Here is a 21,237-nt window from a genome sequence, read left to right as displayed (position 1 = left end):
TACATGAGAGAATGCCTGTAGTCTGTAAGACTAGGAGACGCACTTTAACTTGGAGGCAGAGGTGGAGCAGGAAGCCTCAGCTTTCTTCCCATCATCCTTCCATTCTGTGGTTTCTTTGACTCTAAAGATCGCCTAGATGGCAAACTTGTTTGAATGTTAGAAAACAAGCCTGAGCCATGTGACTCTCATCTGCAATCCCGGAACTAGAGAGGATGAGGCAGGAGGATTGCCTCAAGTTCAAAGATAGCTGGGCTCTTGTGGGAGACATTGCCTTAAAAGAAAAAAAAATTGAAAACCAAGAGGTTTTCAGATACAAGAAAGGGATGAAATGTTCCTGAGTTGACCCCTTTAGTACAAGGGGAGTCCAATAAACACGTCAATGCAAATTCCCGAAAAGCAAGTGCAGTCACAGCATTGACTTGAGGCCGGAGTAAGTGCAGTCAATGTACCCAGTAAAATTCTCTCCAGGAAGAGCCTCCTTGTTTTCCGGTGTGCACATGCGAACGCCAGCCGCTGCGGTTTTGATGCGTAGCTCCTTGCGCTGATAAAAGCAAAAACTGCTGAAGTCATGAGGCTGCTCCAGACGGAGCCCTCGTGTGAGTCATGCTAAAGCTCCGCTCTGCTGACCTCTGGCAAAAAAGGGAGCGAAGGAGGACGGCACAGGCGGATGGGGAGACGTTCAAGTGCGGTTTTTCTCCTTGAACCTGGACTATTATGGGTCAGGAGCTGTGTGCAAAGAGGCTACAGCCGGGATGCAGTTGCTACCACCGTTCGGAGGGAGGGGAAGCGCACAGCTGTCGGAGAAGCCAGCCTGGGAGCGCCGAGGCTGCTGCGTTCGAGGTATTTGTATCCCGGGAGGAGCATCTTTCTTTATTGGTAAACCAAGCAATTCAGACAGACGCTCCCTTCTGCAGCAGGGTCTGAGTCCTCTGTGGTAGGTCTAAACTCATAAAAAAGAGAATTCTATTAAAGTCACAGAGGATTTACGGCCGTAGTTATCAAGTTTTGGGGTGTGCTTGTAAACCAGAAGAGGGGAGTAATCTTTGGCTTTGGTCTCTTTTGACTTGAAACAGAGAAAGTGGCTCTTCTCTGGACATCTCTGAGCCACTAAATGGCAGGGCTGAACCGTAAGAGGGCAAGCTGCCATACTGGTAGGTCCACCGGGGATTCTCAGTTTCAGTAATTATCTCCTGATTATTAGCAGTGCCTTACTAGATTATTCTAAGATATTACATTAAGCATGTAGGGAAGCGGTTGGGCATGGGGGAGACCGAGTTAAACGGAGAAATTTGGAAACACTCATCAAAGAGACTGAGTTAAATTATGCAGGCGGAGGAGAAATTTGGTATTTCAGTGATCAGTACCATCGTGGTCTCTAAGGGATCTGACTTTCAAGAGAGGAGCCTTTAGGGAGTGGAAGGAGCTTAGAAACAAACAAACAAACACAACAGACAAACAAAACCGAGAAAAGGCTTCGCCAGCCACCAAAATTTGATTTTATACACACTTTGCTCCTGTACTTTCTTTTCCCTCTAGCTAACAGACAGAAAAGGAGCACCATGTTCCACGGCTTTATTTTACCCCAGAGGACTCCAGGCTGTCAGTAGCCAGAAGCTGGAGAGGAAAAGGCCACGGAGCAACAGTGATTCTTTTCAGGAAGAGAATCTGCGGCAGGGGTTGCCATGGGTGAGTGAGCCACTGACAGTCATCGAGAAGGATTTCAAGGGTTCTTGTCTAAGGGAAGCTGGCCCTCGCCTTCCCAGGATGCCTGTATGGGTCCCTCCCCTGCCCCCCAATACTGTCTAATGCCCCTAGGGAAAAGACAAGTCAACATTATTTTCTAAGTGCTCTTTCTGTCTTCCCACCTCTCACCCCACCCTGTAAGCAGAAGAAGAGCCTCCCCTTTGGGGCAGCCTCATCTTACTTGAACTTGGAGAAGCTGGGAGAAGGTTCTTATGCCAAGGTTTACAAGGGGATTAGCAGGTGAGTCCCTTGTTGAAGACTGTAGATGGGGGTGTCTCCTATTGCATTATAAATTTCCGTCGACATATCACAGACATTCACAACCTTTGGAGTTGTGTTGAGACATCTGGGCTAACAGGAAGGAGATGTGATTTTAACTACCCCGAAAACAGAACAGAACAAAACAGCAACAATAACAACAACAAAAAACCCACAACAACACAGTTCTTGTCTAGCTAAAATCAACTGCTGGAGAAGGTAAGCTTTCTCCTCTGTTGACTGAAAGAACAATTGCCACCTATAGAGAAACCCAGCTGGTCAGGTGTCTCTAGAGAGTGTTTCTTGACCCTTCCTAAATCTCCAGTGTGGATATGCAAAAGCTATGCCAGCATCTTCTGTACCTGTGAAACGTACAAAATGGCTGGGGAAAAGAAGGTTTATCCAAAGCCCAGGTACCAGTTCTAAGACAGAATTCTGGTCTTTCTGGTTGCCTTCTAGAAATGGTAAGAAAGGTGGAAAACTTTATCCCTTAATTTATGGTATTCTAATAGAGAAAATCATCACTTAATGGTAGTCTTATTTTAAAAGTACAAATTTCATAATACTAAGTATTACTTTTTATCTCAGAATTTGTATATTTGTTGTTGTCTTTGTTAAAATAAAATGACTAGGAAAATGCAATTTCAGATTTATTGTATAGAACCAGGATTTGATTCATGACTATAGATTACCCTAGGAACTAAGAATGTAAAATATTTCCTTCAAGAAACTCAGCTAAGTAATAGGATAAAAGTGCATTAGAAATGCTACCCAACTGTCGATTGCCTTTGGGTGGGCTACTCAGTCTAGGGGTTGTAACCCACCCTGCAATCAGTTATTCCAGGGTCCCGGAGAGGCACTACCTGTAAGATATGGGCTAGGAGACAGGAAGAAGGCCATGCTAAGTTTGTCAGAGCCTCCGTTTATTACAGATGGGGTACAGCTTTATATATGGTAAAGAGTTGGGGGATGGGCACAGGGGCCTGGGCTCTTGCCGCGTGGTTCACGTTGGTCACATGGTCCGAGTTGGTCACTTAGCCAGGAGGTTACATTCTGTCAGGTCACTGTAGGCCAAGAAGTCACGAGTTGACACACCTAGTTCCCTAGATAGTTTGGAATGTGGGGTGGGTTCTGCTAACAGATAGCTCCCATTAACAGCCAATTTGGGTGTGGGGTAGGCTCTGTCAATAGAACTATTCCTAACACAATTAGGGGTGTGGGGTTCTCTGCAGACTCCCCAGGGTGACGGTTCCTGCAATGATTTTAGGGGGAAATTGGCTCCTGACACCCAACCTGAGTTCAAATCCCCATAACCACATAAAAATCCAGGTGGAGCTACACATGCCTATAGTCCCAGTGCTGTGAGGAGAGAGAGGAGGGGAGACAGTAGGGCCAGTTGGGCTTGCTAGCCACCAGACTAGCTTTAGATCCAGCATGAGACCTTGCCACAAAAGACTAATATATGTATTATATATAAGAAAAAATATTTTATATCTACTATATATAATATACCTCAAAAGGATTATATACATGCATATATATGTATATTACATAGGAGGGGAGAGAGGTTTATAATATAATAAATAAAAATAATATAATGAGTATCATATATAATAAAAATAATATAATGAATATAATAATATATAATAAAATAATATATTAATACAAACATATTATAATAAACATGATGTAATAAATGAATACAATACATAATATAATAAACAAAAATATAATATAATAAATAAAAATAAAAACTTGGGGTGGGTGCAATGGGAATGGAATGGGGGCAGCGAGGCAATCACGATTTTATAAAGAGCAGCGAGAAGAGGCCTCGCCGAGAGAGAAAGGTTTGGACAGGGAATCTGAGGGAGGTGACGATGAACTAGATGCAGGGACACAGAGGACAACTCCAAGCAGGGGAAAACAAGTTAAAAAAAAACTCCCTGTGTCAGAATCAACCCCAGCATTGGAGGAGTAGGAAAAGGATGAGGGCTGGGAGGAGCTGGCGGGAGTATGTGCGAGTCGATGGATTCCAAGGCGGTTGCAAACACAGGACAGTCAGAACCTAACACCGTAGAGATGACATTGGCTCCCTGACTTCTGGGTTTGATGTGGACTAACTAAACGTGCCTCCTGAAATACTTAGGAAGCTGGTGTTTAGGCCCCACCCTGACCCCTGGGGCTCCTAATCCATGGATGCTCAAATCACTTACAAAAGATGACACAGTATTTGCATATAGCGCCATATGATGGAAATGCTATGCAAATAGCCGGATGTGGTGTTGTGCAGGAAATGATAAGAAAAGGAATCAATACACAGTCAATGTACAATCAATATTCTTCCCAAATATTTCCACACGCGCACACACACACACACACACAAGGTACTCACAGACCCAGAGATCTGGCTTTATAGTCTAAGTACAATTAAAATTGTACAGCACACACATAAAAGATAGATCAAAGACTTTTTTTAAAAAAAAAATCAAGGTCTTTCTAATATAGCCCTAGCTAACCTGAAATTCAAAATGTAGACCAAGCTGGCCTTGAACCTGTGATCTTCCTGTCTATGCCTCGGTACTGGGATTACAGTACACACTACCACACATGACAGAAATGTTATTTCAGAAAGCTCTGAATATGTACAAATACAAGTAATCAGTAAAACTTACTAAATACACGTGGTGACCTTTCAAGTCAGCAGGGAAAAAAAATGTTCCCGCAAACAGCGCTGGGACAATCTGCCTTTTTGAAAATTGAATGCAGAATAAGAATACAGTGGCCGGTGATGGTGGTGCACGCCTTTAATCTCAGCACTTGGGAGGCAGAGGCAGGAGAATCTCTGTGAGTTCGAGGCCAGCCTGGTCTATAAGAGCTAGTTCTAGGACAGGCTCCAAAGCTACAGAGAAACCCTGTCTCAAAAAGTAAAACTAAACAAACAAACAAATAAATAAATACAATGGAGTAAAGATTTAAATGAACAAGGAAATGCACAGCAGTTAGACAGAAAGATGAAGTGTGTAGTAATAAGGGCGGCGGGGCTACGTCCCCATCACCCCGGCCGCTTGCTCGGCTAGCTTTTGCCCTGAAATAATTACATGGACACTGTATTCTTTTAATCACTGCTTGGCCCATTTCTATCTAGCCTCTTCTAGGCTAACTCTCGCACCTGGACTAGCCCATTTCTTATCATCTGTGTAGCACCGGTCTTACCGGGAAGATTCTAGCCTATGTCCATCCTGGGTCAGAGCTTCATCGTGTGCATCTTCCAGGGAGCTGGGAACATGGCGTCTCTCTGAGGCGTCTGCTACCAAGAGGAGAGCTGTGGAGTCTGAGCTCACTTCCTCTTCCTCCCAGCGTTCTGTTCTGTTTACTCCTCCCACCTATCTTCTAACCAATAAGGGCCAAGCAGTTTCTTTTTATTTAACCAATGACCTTCCTCCATCAGAAGTGGGTGCATCCTTGAGGCTGGGGAGGTCGGTTTACGCATATAACATTCATCATAGGGGGATGGAGTGACCACGGTGCCCTAGTGTTCCAGAGGGTACCGATTCCAAGACACTTCAATAAGGGTTTCGTTGAAACAGCTGAAGTCCAATAGATGCTGGCAACCCTAGACAAAACCAAATTCCTTTACAACAGATACCTTCAGCCCTGCAAAACTGCCTGTGTTTTGGTACCATGGCTACCCAAGAGTAGTGGAAATCCTGAAAGTGCACAGCATTTCTATACATATTTGACAAAAAAGCTGTTGTTGTTTGGGGTGGGTGGAATAGAATCTTACAGAGCCATGATCTCAGTAAAATACTCTGGGAAATTAGTATTTCCCACATAAAAAAAAAAAATTAAGCTCGAAACTTGAAAGGCAAGTGAAAGCAAGCAGTAAAAAAAAATCTTTGTCAAACGTTCCTGTAAAAAGGTGAGGGAGGGACAGAATAAACAGAAACGACTGGGAAATGCAGTATCAGATGTAAAGAAATTAATTAAAAAGTGATATATGCATAGGCCAGACTGTGGAGGTAAAAACAAAACTAAGCTCCCCTGATGAACGGTTTGGCACAGTGGCGTGGGCATCAACGGAAGAGTTTCCAAGGGGAAAACCTGCCAAAACCAGGGCACAAAATTAAGTGGTATTGAGTTATAACCCAAAGAATAAAATATCTATGAGTCGCTGCTGCTACAAAGGAATGGCTCAATAAATTAATAAATAAGAGAGGAGAAATAAATCTCCCATGCAAAAGAATTCCAGATTTCTTACACAGGTCTACTCTGTCGGAAGAGGATCTCAGTGGGCCCATTGCCCAAAGTGCACCAAGTTACACTTAGTGATGTGGATTCTAAGATAGTCACTTTGCAATAGACGGTCAACGAGTGCTACCTCAGACAGGCAGTTACCGTCAACATCCAAAGACCCAAGTCATGGCCAAAGAGAGCCCCCATGGTACAATATCATCAAGATAGTTCTTAACCATCCCCAAATTCAGAATCCCAGCTTAGTCTTAAGAGAAACTTCAGGGAAAATGTCTAAGAGAGGAACTCTACAAAGTCTTTAACCAGCATGCCCCAGGACCATCAAGGTCACCAAACCCAAGGAAAATCCGGCAAAGTGCACAGCCAAGAGGACCCTAGGGAGACACAGCAACTAAATGTAGTCCTGGGTATCATCTTAAGCAATTAGAAGGTTATGAAGTAAAAGCTGAAGAAATTCTAATATGCTTTAATGACATTCATCAATATTAGTTCATTAATTATTGTCATTATTTTACACTAGTTTAGTGTTTTGGTTTGTTTGTTTGTTTTGTTCTGTTTTTTTTTGTTTGTTTTTGTTTTTGAACTGAAACACATGAAACACAGATTCATGAGTTTCAGTTCTGGCTGGCCTTCAAATGTAGCTGAGGATGACCTTGAATTCCTTGATTCTCCTTCCTCCATCTTCCAAGTGCTAGAATTACAGGTGTAGGTCATTGTGCCCAGCTTGGTTCATCAGTTGTAATAGCTTCGCCTTGCTAAGTAAGAGTCAACAGCAGTAGAAACAGAGTGTAAGGACATGGGAATTTTCTATACTGTCTTCTCAATTTTCTAGAACTCTAAAATTGTTCTCAAAAAATGAATTTTAAAGCAAAAGCCAAATAAAATGAAAAATTTTCATCATCATTTCTGTGGCTAAATCTTTTCCCATAGCCCCCATTATTTCCTTAAAGGAAACAGTCTCATGCTAACCCAAGCTAGTCTCTGGAACTCACCACGTTGACCCGTCTGACATTGTAACAACTTTCCTCCTACCTCAGCCTCTCAAGGGCTAGGGTTACAACAGGAGCCACCATGCCCATCATGGTATTCTTAAAATAACCCCAAACTGTAATTTATAAGAATTTGGAATTGGCAGACCACACTGTGGTGTGTCTGTATGATAAAATACTATATATTATTAAATATCCCATTTTGCAATAGTAAACAACAAAACCAGGCATGGTGGCTTATGCCTATAATCCCAGCACTTGAAAAGTTGAGGCAGGAAGATTGTTATAAGTTCAATGCTAGCTTGTTTATTAAAAACATCATGAGGGGCTGGAGAAATAGCTCAGAGGTTAAGAGCACTGACTGCTCTTCCAGAGGTCCTGAGTTCAATTCCCAGCAACTACATGGTGGCTCACAACCATCTATGAGATCTGGCGCCCTCTTCTGGTGTGTGGGAAGCAGAATGTTGTACACATAATAAATAAATAAATAAATAAATAAATAAATAAATAAATAATTAATTGAAAAAAAAACCAACATCATGAACGATAAGAGAAAATGTGAAGCCGAGAGAGAACAGATTATTGAGAGTGAATCTCTCCGTATTAGAAACAACATGGTCATAAAAACCTTCTTGGATATCTACACTTACCTAATATCAAAACAAAACTGTACATAAGTGGAGAGAAGACAGAGGGAGGGAGAGGAAAAGAAGAAAGAGAACGGTGAGATGTGGGTAAATCAGACAATACTTTGGAGAATACTGCCGACATTGGCTGTTAACATGCTTATTCAGGAGAATTGAAAGTTGGAAGTCAGTCAGGACTACATTTCAAGACCCACATCTCCCTTCCCTGCGCACGCAAACACACACACACACACACACACACACACACACACACACACACACACACACACACAAAACAACAAAAAGAAAAAGGAAGAGAATTTGGCTGTTATCTGAAACGAAGGGTGGAGAAACAGTAGGTTTTGCAAAGTAAGTGACAAGTTGACTTTCATTTGAGAAGTATGTCCCAAGGGACTCTATGGAGAGTGGACAGAAAAGATCAAGGAGACAGTTATGAAGCCACAACCAAAGTTAGAGTGCACCAAAGGGATCAGCAAACACCAGGAGGGGGGTGGCCTCTGGATGCCTTCGTGCTTACTCTGAATGTCCTATAAAGTAAATCGACCACACAAGTAAAGAAAAGGCTACTGGGAAATATATATGCCACACGTTTTATGTGTAAAGGGCTCGTTGTTTTGAGGAAATTGTTAGTTTGTATTCTAGAGCTTGTGGAGGAACACAAGCCTTTGTTCTAGCATCTGTACGTGAACCATTGCTTTGGACCATCTCAGTGAGTGTGTGTCTGTCTGTCCTGTCCCTTCCTAGGATAAACGGACAACTGGTAGCTCTGAAAGTCATCAGCATGAACGCAGAGGAGGGCGTCCCTTTCACAGCCATACGGGAAGGTAAGACCAGGAAGAAACGAACCCCAGAGGTTGTTTTGATGGCTAGACGTGGTAAAACCACCGTAAAGGATTCAGTCTGCCCACTCAGCGTGCGATCTCTGGCATTTCTAGAAGTGATGTTATAATTTCAGATTTTGATTTTGTTGCCAATTCCCCAAGATTATTTACACTATCGTTTTAGTGTTTGTTCTTGAAGACAACGTTCAAAACTGCTGTCCATATTTATGACCTCTATGAGCGTTTACTAAATGTTTTCTGCATGCTTGGGTTCATACTAAAACATGTCTACACAACTCATTCAAAAGAGAGAGAAGTGTAACATCATAGTAATTGGTGATGGGGATTCACCTGATCATAGCCTATTTTCTTGTTTCATTTTTGTTTTTCCTACAGTACTTAGGTCCAGGGTGCACGTGCACAACACACACACACACACACACACACACACACACACACACGCTTATTTCTTTGGGACAGAGTCTCACTAAATTTCCCAGACAGGCCTTGAACTTGCAATCCTACTGCTTCAGCCTCCAGGGTAGAAGGCTTGTTCTTTCAGCGTTTTCTTTCTCTCCCTTCTCTCTCTCCCTCTGGAGCTGTCTCTGTTTTGTTTGTTTGTCTGCCTACACAGCCTCAGACTTACTTTTTTTTTTCCTGTCTGTATGTCTGCAGGCCAGAAGAGGGCACCAGACCTCATTACAGATGGTTGTGAGCCACCATGTGGTTGCTGGGAATTGAACTCAGGACCTTTGGAAGAGCAGTCAATGCTCTTAACCACTGAGCCATCTCTCCAGCCCAGCCTCAGGCTTACTATGTAGCCCACTCTGACCTCAAGCTTGCTGTCCCCCTGCCTCTGCCTCCTAGAGCTGGCCTTCCAGGGGTGCCTTGACAAACTTAGCTTCCTGGGTTTTCTTTGCATCGTGGGCAGCATCGCAAGGAGGTGAAGATGTCAGGTCTGCCTCATCTGGCTGCTAGGGGCTGATGATGTGGTTCTGGTCCATAGTTTCTCTAAGACTGGGTTCACAGAAGAAGTGGCTGTTAACAGGACATGTTTCAGAGAGTGTTATAAAGACCAAACAAAGCCGGGTGGCAGTGGCACACGCCTTTAATCCCAGCACTTGGGAGGCAGAGACAGGAGGATCTCTGTGAGTTCGAGGCCAGCCTGGTCTTACAGAGCTAGTTCTAGGACAGGCTCCAAAGCCACAGAGAAACCCTGTCTCGGGGAAAAAACAAAAAATTAAATAAAAAATAAAGATCAAATGAGAGCACATGATGCTTATCTTTTCAGGGCTCAGTGAATAGTCACTGCTATTATTTTATTCTTGAATTTTATTTTATTACTTTTATATTACTGATCAATGAGAAGATGTATACCACAATATTTATCACTAATAACTTACAAACTTAAAACCAACATAGTGAAACAAAATAATACAATTTACCAGCATTTCACCTAAGGGTGTTGGTTGTTTGGGGCAGGGCCTCCTAGAGCCCAGACTGGCCCCAAACTCACTGTGTAACCAAGGATGGCCTGGAACTCTCTATTCTCCTGCCTGTCCCTCACAAGGGCTACCTTGATAGACATGCTGCCACACTCAGCTTTACACTTCCTGCTGGGAAACAAATCTTGGGCCTCAAACATGCTAGGATATTAGTTACGTTTCTGTTGGGGTAAAACGCCACAACCAAAGGAAGAAAGAGTTTACCTGGCTGACAGTTCCAAAGAGATAAGAGTCCGTCACAGGGGGGATGGGATATTGGGAGAGGCAGAGCAACAAAAAGCCTCCGTGGTAGCAGGAACAGGAAGCTAAGAGATGACACCTTCAAACACACACACACACGCACACACACACTAGAAAGAGCAAACCGGAAAGCCTCCGTGGTAGCAGGAACAGGAAGCTAAGAGATGACACCTTCAAACACACACACACACACTAGAAAGAGCAAACCGGAAGTGTGCGATGCTGAGTTCTCAAACCCCGAGTCTTCAGTCTTGTGTTTCTTCCAACAAAACTGCAGGGTCCCCAGACAATGCCACCAACTAGGAATCAAACACTCAAAAGCTCAAGCCTCTGGGTTGAATTTCTCATCCGAACCCCCACACTAGGCAAGCTTTCTCATCAACGGAGCCCTCTGCATGACGCGATTACTATCGGTCTCTGAAAAAAAAAAAATCCAGAGAAATGGCCCTTCCTCGGCCTTCCGTTCTTCTCTTAGCTCTGTTGTCTTCCCTCCTTTCCTGAGTACACACTGGATGCAAAGGATGGTGTTGAGAGCTTGAGAGATAAGCAGAGAAAGCCCCGCTCTTCATTCTGATGTCTTCAGTCTTAACAGAGCAGACAATTCAAGCATTGAGTGTGTTGACAATGAATCAGTGTAACTAATGGAGAGGCAGATTTCGGGCTCAACGTAGAAGAATAGGTTATGCAAACAAGCATTTAAAAAAAAACAATTCAGAAAATGAGCTTATAACTCAATTTGATTCCATTTTCAAAAGCCTCGGATGCCCCTGGGAAACATTTTCAATTTAAGTAGAAAGGCCAAGAAGCTATCAGTTTAAGTGGGGACTCATCCTGATAGGATCAGGTGCAATCTGGGGGGAGGGGACACACCCATGGTTTAAGTGTTTAACATAATGGAAGCCGCACTTACTGGTGTTCTTATGAGTCATCCAAACGAGAGGGCGATCACATTTGGGGACCGACGTGCAGCTAGGTGGAAGAGTATCTCTGAACACAGTAGAAGCGTCCCGGTCACTGGGCTAGCGGGGACTTTCTGTGTCAAAGTTCTCAACATTCTCTGGGCATGGCCTTTCGCGAGCTGGAGTTCACTAATTGCTCACAATGGGCTTTGTTCCTATTTTCCCTCGAGCTGGGTTCTCCAGGTCCACATCTGGCAGGCACAGCGAAACCCTGTTGCAGCAGGTTCTGCTAACAGATGCACAGATGTTCTCGGCCTGGCTCAAAGCCCACCCTGCCCCACCCCGCATGGATTGTTCTCTCTGCGTAACCATTCCTGCATCGATCCTTTGCCCGGTGCCGCCCGCCACACAGGTGTTCGCAATTACAGTTAGGGCTCCGTTGTGGACTCCTCGGTTTGTTTTATAGACTGCCCCTTACTGAAAGCTTTGCTTGTATGATATGAAAAACCACAAAAGGATTTTGACACATCCGAGGTGGTTTGGCTTCCAGCTTCCAACAATGGCCGCTTCTTTTTCCTTCAGTGTGAAAGCTTGCAGCCTTGAAAGCGAGGCCCCACTTAAAGAACTTTGACACTGGTTCAATTCTCCCTGGTTAAGATCTCAATGGATGTGAGGCCAGAGAGACCGAGGTTAAATGGAGAGGGATGGAAAGCAAGATAAGAGCAGCTGGTGTTCATTAGTTAAAATCCAGGGTCACTGGCTAGAAAGGTAACAAGATGCCATGCGCGGGAAAAACTCAGAGCCTTCTTTCCAAACCCTTGACACAAGAATTCTTTTCCCAGTTGACCGTCCTGGCTGCCAGTTACACTGGGATTGTAACAACATTTTTACTTTCTGTACAATAAGGAAAAGCTTTGTAAATAAAATCTTAACATTTAAAAAAAGAAGAGAAATCTTTTCCCGAGAAGTCTGCTTGCTCTGAGTGTGGGGCAGCCTGGGATTTATTGAGTAGAATTTTGCTACATGGACAGTCTCTCAGTAGGCAGAGTGCATGCTTGTGTTCGTGGGATCTTCATATGTAATATGAAACGAACAAAAGTCTGAATGGCACTAAGGGAAAATCCTAATAAGCTTCCATGCATCCTTAACACCTTTAGAGACATTATATCATATGGCCAAACCAAACTTAATTCAAACACTCATAACTTTCATATATACACTCTGTCCTGAGATCCAGAAACGTGACATGCCTTCCTCCGCCATAGTCTTTGTCAACTCCTCACACCAACGGCAGAAGTACAATATAATGGCGTTTGTTGTTGTTATAGAAATGAAGGAGTCTGAACCTCAGGGAAGCTGGGAAATTTGCCTGGAGTCATAGCATTCTTCAGTATTAGAACCCCCTGTCAGTTATATTTAAATTCTCTCTACTACATAAAACTGCAAAGGCTTGCTCGATTGACTCTCCTTCAGCAAGAGTAAAAGCGGAAAAACAGAACTCCACTCTGTGATGCTGCCTGTGTGAAAATTAAGGCAGACTGGGAAGACTCCAGAAAACAGCCCGATAGTGGGTGAGCAGCCGCTCTCCAGTGTCTCCTACAGAACCCCGCAACGGCAGCATTTAAACTAGAAACATTGTGGCTGAAAACCTTTTGGATCATTGTACTTACTTCTAACCTATTTGTGAGAAAAATCACCAAAAAAAAAAAAAAGGTTCAGGAACCTTGCTGGGGGATCATCCGATAAGATCAACAAAGGGTCTGATTAAAATCTCAGGTCTGCAGTTCCCACAGATGGAGGAAGGCAAGCCTGGCTGACGGGAATTCTGCTGAGTCCAACCTGATCAAGGACATAACGTATTCTTTGCATAGTTACGGCCTTATGAGAAGTAGCCCCAGGGTAATGGCATAGGAGAGGGATATTTTTAAAAGTTTGAAATTATTGTTATGAGTGTGTGTCTGTGTTCACGCACACGCCCATGCATGTGCACTCAAAGCCGTGCCATGATGCCTATGTGGAGGTCAGAAGACAACTTCGTGCGGTCATTTTTTTTTGTCTTCTACCTATTTGCATGGGTTTCAGGGATTGAACTCAAGATTGCCAGACTTATTGCCTTTCTTATCAGTGATGGCGGTCCCCTCTTGTTTAAATCTTCCTAGCCTCTCTCCTGAAGGGACTGAAGCACGCCAACATTGTCCTTCTGCACGACATCGTTCACACCAAGGAGACTCTGACATTCGTGTTTGAATACTTGGTGAGTTCTCTAAACTTTTCCAGCACAGAGGGGGGAAAGGCCTGGTGCTTGTATAATGAATCTGTTAATATTTTATGGCATGATAAAACTTTCATTATGATGTGGAAGGTAGGATGGATCGTTGGGCTAGGCAGCGCCTTGCTGCTCTGGCCAGCAATTAGTTGCACCTCTTTACCTGGATTTTGTCTGTCCTGTCCCCCTTGCCACCAGGAATAGACTAGGATTCTGTATTTGCTTTCTCATAAAACTCTGTGCTTTTAAAAGGCTGTTTTGGGCTGGAGAGATGGCTCAGAGGTTAAGAGCACTGACTGCTCTTCCAGAGGTCCTGAGTTCAATTCCCAGCAACTACATGGTGGCTCACAGCCATCTGCAGTGAGATCTGGTGCCCTCTTCTGGCCTTCAGGCATACATGCAGACAGAATATTGTATACATAATAAATAAATCTTTTTTTTTAAGGCTGTTTTAATTACTTATAGAACCTGGTTTGTTTTTTTGGCAAAACGGAAAGATATAAAAACACAAGATATTTAAAAGCCATATATCAGCCTACTAGTGACTCAAATTGTACTTTTGAAAAGGGAAAAAAAATTCAAATGAGCAGAAAGAAATCCTGAGAGGAGTGTACTTGACCTGCCTTCAAGGATACTTGAAAAGTGAAGGTTCCCTTTGCTGTGTTCAGAACGAGTCACTCAAATAGAGTGTCTCTGTACCAAGAACGGGCTCCGATGTGCCGGCAGCCAGCTAGAAGACATGCTCTGTCTGCCTCACAGAAATCTGGCTATAACTCCTTTTATACTTTAAACATCCGCGTTTTTGTTGTGCCCGCTTGGGTACGCGGTGTGATGTAGGATATTGTCCAAGCGCCCTTTAGTCTAAACATCGCGATTTTGTTGCGCTCGCTCGGGTACACGGTGCGAAGCAGGATACTGTCCAAGTGCCGCTGACCTCTGTCCTCTTTCCCTGCCATTCTATTTAGCACACAGACCTGGCCCAGTACATGTCTCAGCATCCCGGAGGCCTTCATCCTCACAACGTCAGGGTGAGTACTTTAAGATCCAGGCTCCCCTCTAGCAAGAACCCTCATGGGTACAAAACAATCACTATTAAATATAACAATTAACAAAACAATTATTAAATTGTCTGCATAACTATGTTTTGTGGGGATTTTATTATTGTTGTTTTAAAATATTTATTTTTTTAAAATCGTATGTATGTGCATACATGAGTAGAAACCAAAAAAGGGAACTCGATACTCTCATGTCGGAATTACAAATGGTTGTGTGCTTCTGTGTGAGCGCTGGGAACCCAGCTCTCGTCCTCTACAAGAGCAGCCAGGGCTCAGAGCCAGTGAGCCACCTTTGGACAGCACCACCTTTCCTTCTTAAACGTGGTAATGTTCAACAGTTCTAATAGAGGAGGGGAGAAAGCAGGCATTCTGAGCGATTCAGAGGCGGAGTTCTGTCAGACACGTGGAGGAAACCGAGAAGATGCGGTAGCGAGACAGCATTGGTGTCTAGACTGGGTCTAGACTGGGTCTAGACTCAGGTCGCTGTGCGATGATGAGCCGGATGCCAAGGGGCGTGCCAGCTGCTAAATAGAACGCTCGGAGGAAGACGGACTTTGAGGCTGGAGGATCACACATACCAGACACTGAAGTGCTGAGAAGGATGAAAACAAACAAACAAACAAACATGAGCTCAGTAAGGAGCTGGAGAGCTGGAGACGTGACTCAATCACTAAAAAAAAAAAAAAAAAAAAAAAAAAAAAAAAAAAAAAAAAGCACTTCTCTTGCCGAAGACCTGGTTTGGTTTCTAGCGCCCGCATAGCAGAGATCTGTAGCTCCATTTCCACAGGGTCTACCACCCTCTTCTGGTCTCTGTGGGTACTGCATGCAACTGGGACACAGCTGTACACGGAGGCAAAACGTTCATATACATAAAATAAAATGCTTTAAATTTCTAGTAAAAAGTCCTGTCCTGTAGCTATGCAGAGAAGTAAATGTCTTCTTGCTTGTGCAATTATTTCTATTACATTTTGTTTTCAACTTTGAATTTATGGCTTTAAGATAATTTATGAATACAATGGTTCCTTTATTTCTTTTTCTCAAACTTAAAAAGTAAATAAATAAGCATCGTGTGTGTGTGTGTGTGTGTGTGTGTGTGTGTGTGTGTGTGTGTGAGAGAGAGAGAGAGAGAGAGAGAGAGAGAGAGAGAGAGAGAGAGAGAGAGGGCAGCTTTGTGGAGTCGATTCTCTCCTCCCACCTTTATATGGGTTCTGGGTATTGAACACAGGATTCCAGGCTTACACAGAAAGTACTTTACCTACTGACCCATCTTACCACGCCCCCCCCCTTTATTTCTTAATACCATCCAAAATATATTTCCCAGTTGGGTCTTTTGGTATCATAGATTTAAAAGAGTTCATACTGGAACCCGGAAAATAACAACAAGTATAATAAACTCTATCATTTCCAAATCAACTTTGACCTGACATACCAAGTCATCTGTGTGTAAAGATGATATCTTTCACAGCTAAACCAGCTGCAAATGCTTCTAAGGAGACCTCAAGGTTTCACTGTAGATTTTAAGGAAGGACAATTCCTTCAGTATCAAAGGAACAAGATGTTGGGAAAAGCCAGAATCCCTTTGTTTGGGATATAGTCTACTTGGTTCCTTTGACCCTTCCTCCTCTTTCTGAATGGTTTCTCTCTCTCTCTCTCTCTCTCTCTCTCTCTCTCTCTCTCTCTCATCTCTCAAGAGACATGTTCACTATATTCTTTTAGAGGGCCATTTTTGACTTAGAGACAAAATCAGCACACTGCTGTTCCCGTGTCCTGAGGGATGGTGTTCATCTCTTCCAGCTTTTCATGTTCCAGCTTCTGCGGGGCCTGGCGTACATCCACCACCAGCATGTTCTTCACAGGGACCTGAAACCTCAGAACCTGCTCATCAGTCACCTGGGAGAGCTCAAATTGGCTGATTTTGGTGAGTCGCCTTCAGGTCTCCTTCTGCTCTATGTCTTTTGTCTGTATTTACTTGAAGCGTTGGCCAGGCTTGGCCTTTAAAAACTAGAGCCCAAGAACGCGATGCTGTGTTGGATGTCAGATTGACATCCAGGAAACGTGAGGCAAGAGGGAGGGAGAGTGTGGAAGTTTTCTAGAATTCCATCAAGACATCTAGCCAGATGCCTCAAATAGGTCACTTTTGAGGTAGTGACGCCTGTAGAATAGACTGTACTTAGGAGATAGCCCCATATCTAAGTGGTTGATGACAACTATATCAGGATAGATCACGGCTATCCCAGGATGGCAGAATAGAGAAGTTGATCCTAGAATGTAGCATGGACTCCTGCAGAAATAGAAATGATATTTGTTTCTTCACCCTTAAATGTCAACAACACCTTGACAATGTTCCTAGCAAAGGACGCAGACTTTCTCTATAAGGGCGTCTTTCCATTTATTCACAGATACGTGATACAGAATGCATAAACACATATACATATATATGTGATTTTAGATTTTATTCTCCTTTACAAGAAAGTAGTTAAAAGTCTGTTTTTGCTTAGCATTATATTCCTAGTATGGTACTAACTGTTCAGTAAAAATTTTTTGAGACAGGGTCTCTCCATGTAGCCCTGGTCGACCTAGAACCCACTGTGTAGACCAGGCTGGCCTTGAACTGGCAGCCACCCTCCTGGTTCTGTCTCCCAAGTATAAGAATTCCAAGTTAGCATCAGCCAGGTTTGTTGCGGGAGGTCCTCCCACTCCTCCAGCCAATAGCCGCTGAGATACCAGCTCATTGGGGCGTGGTCTCTCTCCCTTTAAAAAAGCAGCCACTTCCCTCTCCTCGCTCTCTTCACTTCCTGCTCCGCCGGCGACTAGACTACTGGTTGCGTTGCGTAGAGGGCTGTTGCCTGGGACAGTGATCTGTAAGTTTTTTCCCCTTTAAATAAATATCACCCTATTAATCATAATCCCAAATTGGTGTGGCATTGTTTGTGACTTACACCTTCACAGGTTAAGATTTCACTGCTACTGTAGAGACCCACAGTACAATGGAAGAGTGTTCTAGAAACAACCGTCCCTCAGGGCAGTCAGAGCTGTCGTGGCAACCCCAGAGTGCGTTTCCCTAATCTTCACTTGTCAAGTGGCTCACGGTCCTTCAGATACTGCCCGAGTGCCTACTTCAGTGTAGTTATCACCTCCAGATCCACACAGCTCAGAGGGAATTTGAATCTACCACCCATCCACTAAGGGCTTGACCTGGAAGTTCAACATCACCTCTGTCCATACCAAGTAAGCAAGAACTTAGTCACCTGACCACACCTAGCTACACCAAAGGTCAAAATTAAGAACTCTTCTTGCTGCCGGACAGCTTCTGGTCTTGTTGTCTACTCTGCCGTGTATTCTCCCCGTGCAGGGCCACCATGCCTCCCCCAAAGACCAGGATAACAAGCGCTATCTCTATCCTCTTTGGACAGGTCTTGCTCGAGCCAAGTCCATTCCTAGCCAGACGTACTCTTCAGAAGTGGTGACACTCTGGTACCGGCCACCTGACGCTTTGCTGGGAGCCACCGAGTACTCCTCGGAGCTGGACATATGGTAAGAGCTAGTGCCAAAAAAAAAAAAAAACCGTGATGGTCGCCTTACCATCTGTGTTCCATTTTGAAACACTGAAACATGAGGTGCTTTGTAATACATCTCACCTGATTTTTGCATTCTATGGATTTTATGGTTAAAAAAAAAAAAGACTTGCCCAAGGCATCCTCTTTCCCCAGGTCTCTCTTCATCACACCCCTCCCCTTAGCTTTCCCCAATTTCTTTGCCTTTTCCCCTCCTTTAACTACCTGTTATCAGAGAAACAGACAAACATACATCTTCAAGCTATAGACAGGCAGACAGGTAAGCAAGCAGACAAGTAGTCAGACAGACAGACAGACACAGGCACACACATAATAAAACTAATATTAAAATAACCCCCATCACGGGCTGAATGCGACCATAATTTGAGCCTGAGAACTGGAGGCTTGGAGATTCCTCGGGTGCAGTGGCGAGCGGGTGTTCTCGGACACTTGTCATCCGAGAGCAGAAATGACATGTTATGTGGGTCTTATATTTTTCTTATATATCGGGGGGGTTGGTGTACAACGCTGTAATCAGTGCTCTACTGTGTGGGTTCTGGGGACTCAAACTGCACCCGTCTAGCTTAGCAATGGCTCCTTCACCCACCGAGCTATCTGCCAGCCCCCGCCTCACCCCCACTAGCTCTTACTTCTAGAGCTTTCCTAGTTGTGAGGGGACACAGTTAGATGGTAACAACTTCACAGGTCTAACCAACTTCTCAACGGTAATAAAATATAGGGACCTTTCCCAAGGCCTTAGAAAACGGGCTTTGTATAAACATGGGTTCTATTTTTAAAAATCAATAATAGTGTTGTTCTTCTTCAGAATGTTATTTTTAAAATCCAGATGTTGACTTGAACGTGACAGACAGCATTTTTCTTTTTTTATTCCGGTAACGGAAAGATTTTTCAACATTTATTAAAGATAATTACTTCACTCCCCATTCCCTTTTCTCATTCCAAGCTCTCTCTTGTATCTTTCCTCACAAACGCATGACCTCTCTCTTTCTTTAACACGCGTAAGAACATGTGGATAGCTAGGCAGGCAGGCAGACCCTAAATACATAAACACTACCTTCTGAGTTTATTCAGTGTTGCTGGTTATGTGTATGATTTCGATTAGTATTGGGTAACCCATTAGGGAGCTCATCCCAGGGGAGGGTTAATTTTCCAGCTCCCAGGATACCTTAGCTGCCTGTAGTTCTTTGTAGGAGTGGGGTCCTGTGAGATCTGCCCGTTCAGTGTTAGCATTCTGTGGGTGTTATCCTCAATCACGCTTTGTTTCAGCAACCCCGTTATTGAAGTGTTGTGGGTATACCTTCCCTGTCGTTTCTAGGAGACTGTCTCCCAGCAGAATCCCTGGTCCTCTGGCTCCTACAACCTTTCTGCTCCCTCTTCCTCCATGAGCTTTAGGTGTAGGGGTTGTGTTGTAGATGTATCCACCGGGTCTAGCACCCCTGGCCAGCTGTTCTCTGCATTTTTTTTGCAGCTGTAGTTCTCTGTAATGGTCTGTGTTTTGCAAAGAGAAGCTGCAGTTGTTTGTGGATCTGGGGATAAGTACTTAGGACGCCGTTAAGAATGATGCTGCTTTGATAAGATAAGGAGACCCACGGACTCTCTAGCCTTGATCATTGCCTAGGTTTCCAGTGCCAGGCATGATTTCCCTTCCTGATAGGCAGGCCTTAAGTCCAATCAGAGAGCTGCTGGTTACTGCCAGGAAATGCACACTGCTATCGCACCCTTAGGGATGGTTTGTCCTGCTGGTCACTGTTTGGCTCACAGGCAACACAGCTGGCTGGGACTGACTGCCGGTTGCTTCCTTCCCTTGAAAGCTCACACAGCACCTTCTGGAAGTGGGAAAGCTAGTCCTCAGGAGAGGAGGCTTTCCGGTCAGCTCCAGCCCGGATCCTCTGGGTCCTGTATCTCAAGTGCACGTCAGTAATAAATTATTTTAAATTAAGCAGGTGATTTTTAAGCAGAGTTAAACTTTTAGATTTCCCAAAGAATTTTTAAAAGTGGAGACATCCCCCGACCCCAGTGTGACTAGGTATGGAATTCTGATACTGGGCTCGATTTCTAAGGCTGTCATCAGCTACTCAACTTCTCTGGGGTTGTCTCCCACACTGCTCTGCAGGTCCGACTTCAAAGGCCTGCAGCAGGCGCAGGCGCACTCAGCTCTTAACGATGCCTTTCTGCTTGTGTTTCACGGGCAGAGCAGAGCTTCTACCCATCCATCTTAAACTTGGTTTTATTATAAACTATTTGAAACAATGAGATGTGTGTGTGTGTGTGTAACATATATAGGTAGATAGGTGATTCTCAACTCGATTGGGACAATACTATGCCCCAGGGGACATTTGGTAATGTCTGGAGACACCTTTGTTGCACACAGTGTGTTTTAATCATGTTCACACCCCCAGCTCCCTTACCACCACTCAGACTCACTTCCCCAACTTCCCTCCTTATCTCACTTACTCTTTTAATAGCTCACCACGCCTAGTTCACACTGCCTACGTTCGTGGTGTGCGTGGTGTGAAGCTATCCCCTGGACTAGGTCAACTCCAGGGCCACACCTTAAAGAAGACTGGCTTTCCCTACCCCAGCATCCATCAACTGGATACTCAGCTCAGCTAGGGTTGGAGACTCACGAGCCCTACACTTGTACAAGTCCTGTGACCTATCAAATCTGTATCAAGCTTCCATAAACGCCTGGTCTGTTTCTAAGTTCTCTACTCTGTCGCACTGAGGTCAAATTTATCCATCCTCAGGTTGGAGTATTAATTTCCGTAGCTTTATAACAAGAATTCGTAGTTTGGAGGACAAGTCTCAGCCTTCAAGAGACTCTACAGAGGCCAGGGAGAAGGCTTACTGGGCACGGTGCTTGCTACGAGAGCTTGAGAAAGTGTTATAAAGCTATGGAAATAACAAAGGTTTGCTGGCATAACCCTGTCCTGGAGCTCACTCCGTAGACCAGTCTGACCTCAAACTCACTGAGATCCACCTGCCTAT

At 44.1% G+C, this 21,237-nt stretch overlaps 1 protein-coding gene across 1 annotated transcript in view; it reads left to right on the top strand.

Moving 5' to 3' along the window:
- The first annotated feature begins 497 nt into the window (after positions 1-497).
- The window catches only part of Cdk15 (cyclin dependent kinase 15), a 77,584-nt gene continuing 56,844 nt past the window's right edge, over positions 498-21,237 (top strand). Inside the window, exons 1-8 of the mRNA XM_075956266.1 lie at positions 498-840; positions 1,537-1,686; positions 1,889-1,983; positions 8,633-8,712; positions 13,513-13,607; positions 14,585-14,647; positions 16,469-16,592; positions 18,088-18,208. Coding sequence (XP_075812381.1) covers positions 715-840; positions 1,537-1,686; positions 1,889-1,983; positions 8,633-8,712; positions 13,513-13,607; positions 14,585-14,647; positions 16,469-16,592; positions 18,088-18,208 — 854 coding nt within the window. The 5' untranslated portion in view covers positions 498-714. The remainder of the gene's footprint in view (positions 841-1,536; positions 1,687-1,888; positions 1,984-8,632; positions 8,713-13,512; positions 13,608-14,584; positions 14,648-16,468; positions 16,593-18,087; positions 18,209-21,237) is intronic.

This window comes from Microtus pennsylvanicus, chromosome 22, assembly GCF_037038515.1.
Source record: "Microtus pennsylvanicus isolate mMicPen1 chromosome 22, mMicPen1.hap1, whole genome shotgun sequence".
NCBI lineage: Eukaryota > Metazoa > Chordata > Mammalia > Rodentia > Cricetidae > Microtus > Microtus pennsylvanicus.
This window is presented reverse-complemented; position numbering and strand designations above follow the sequence as displayed.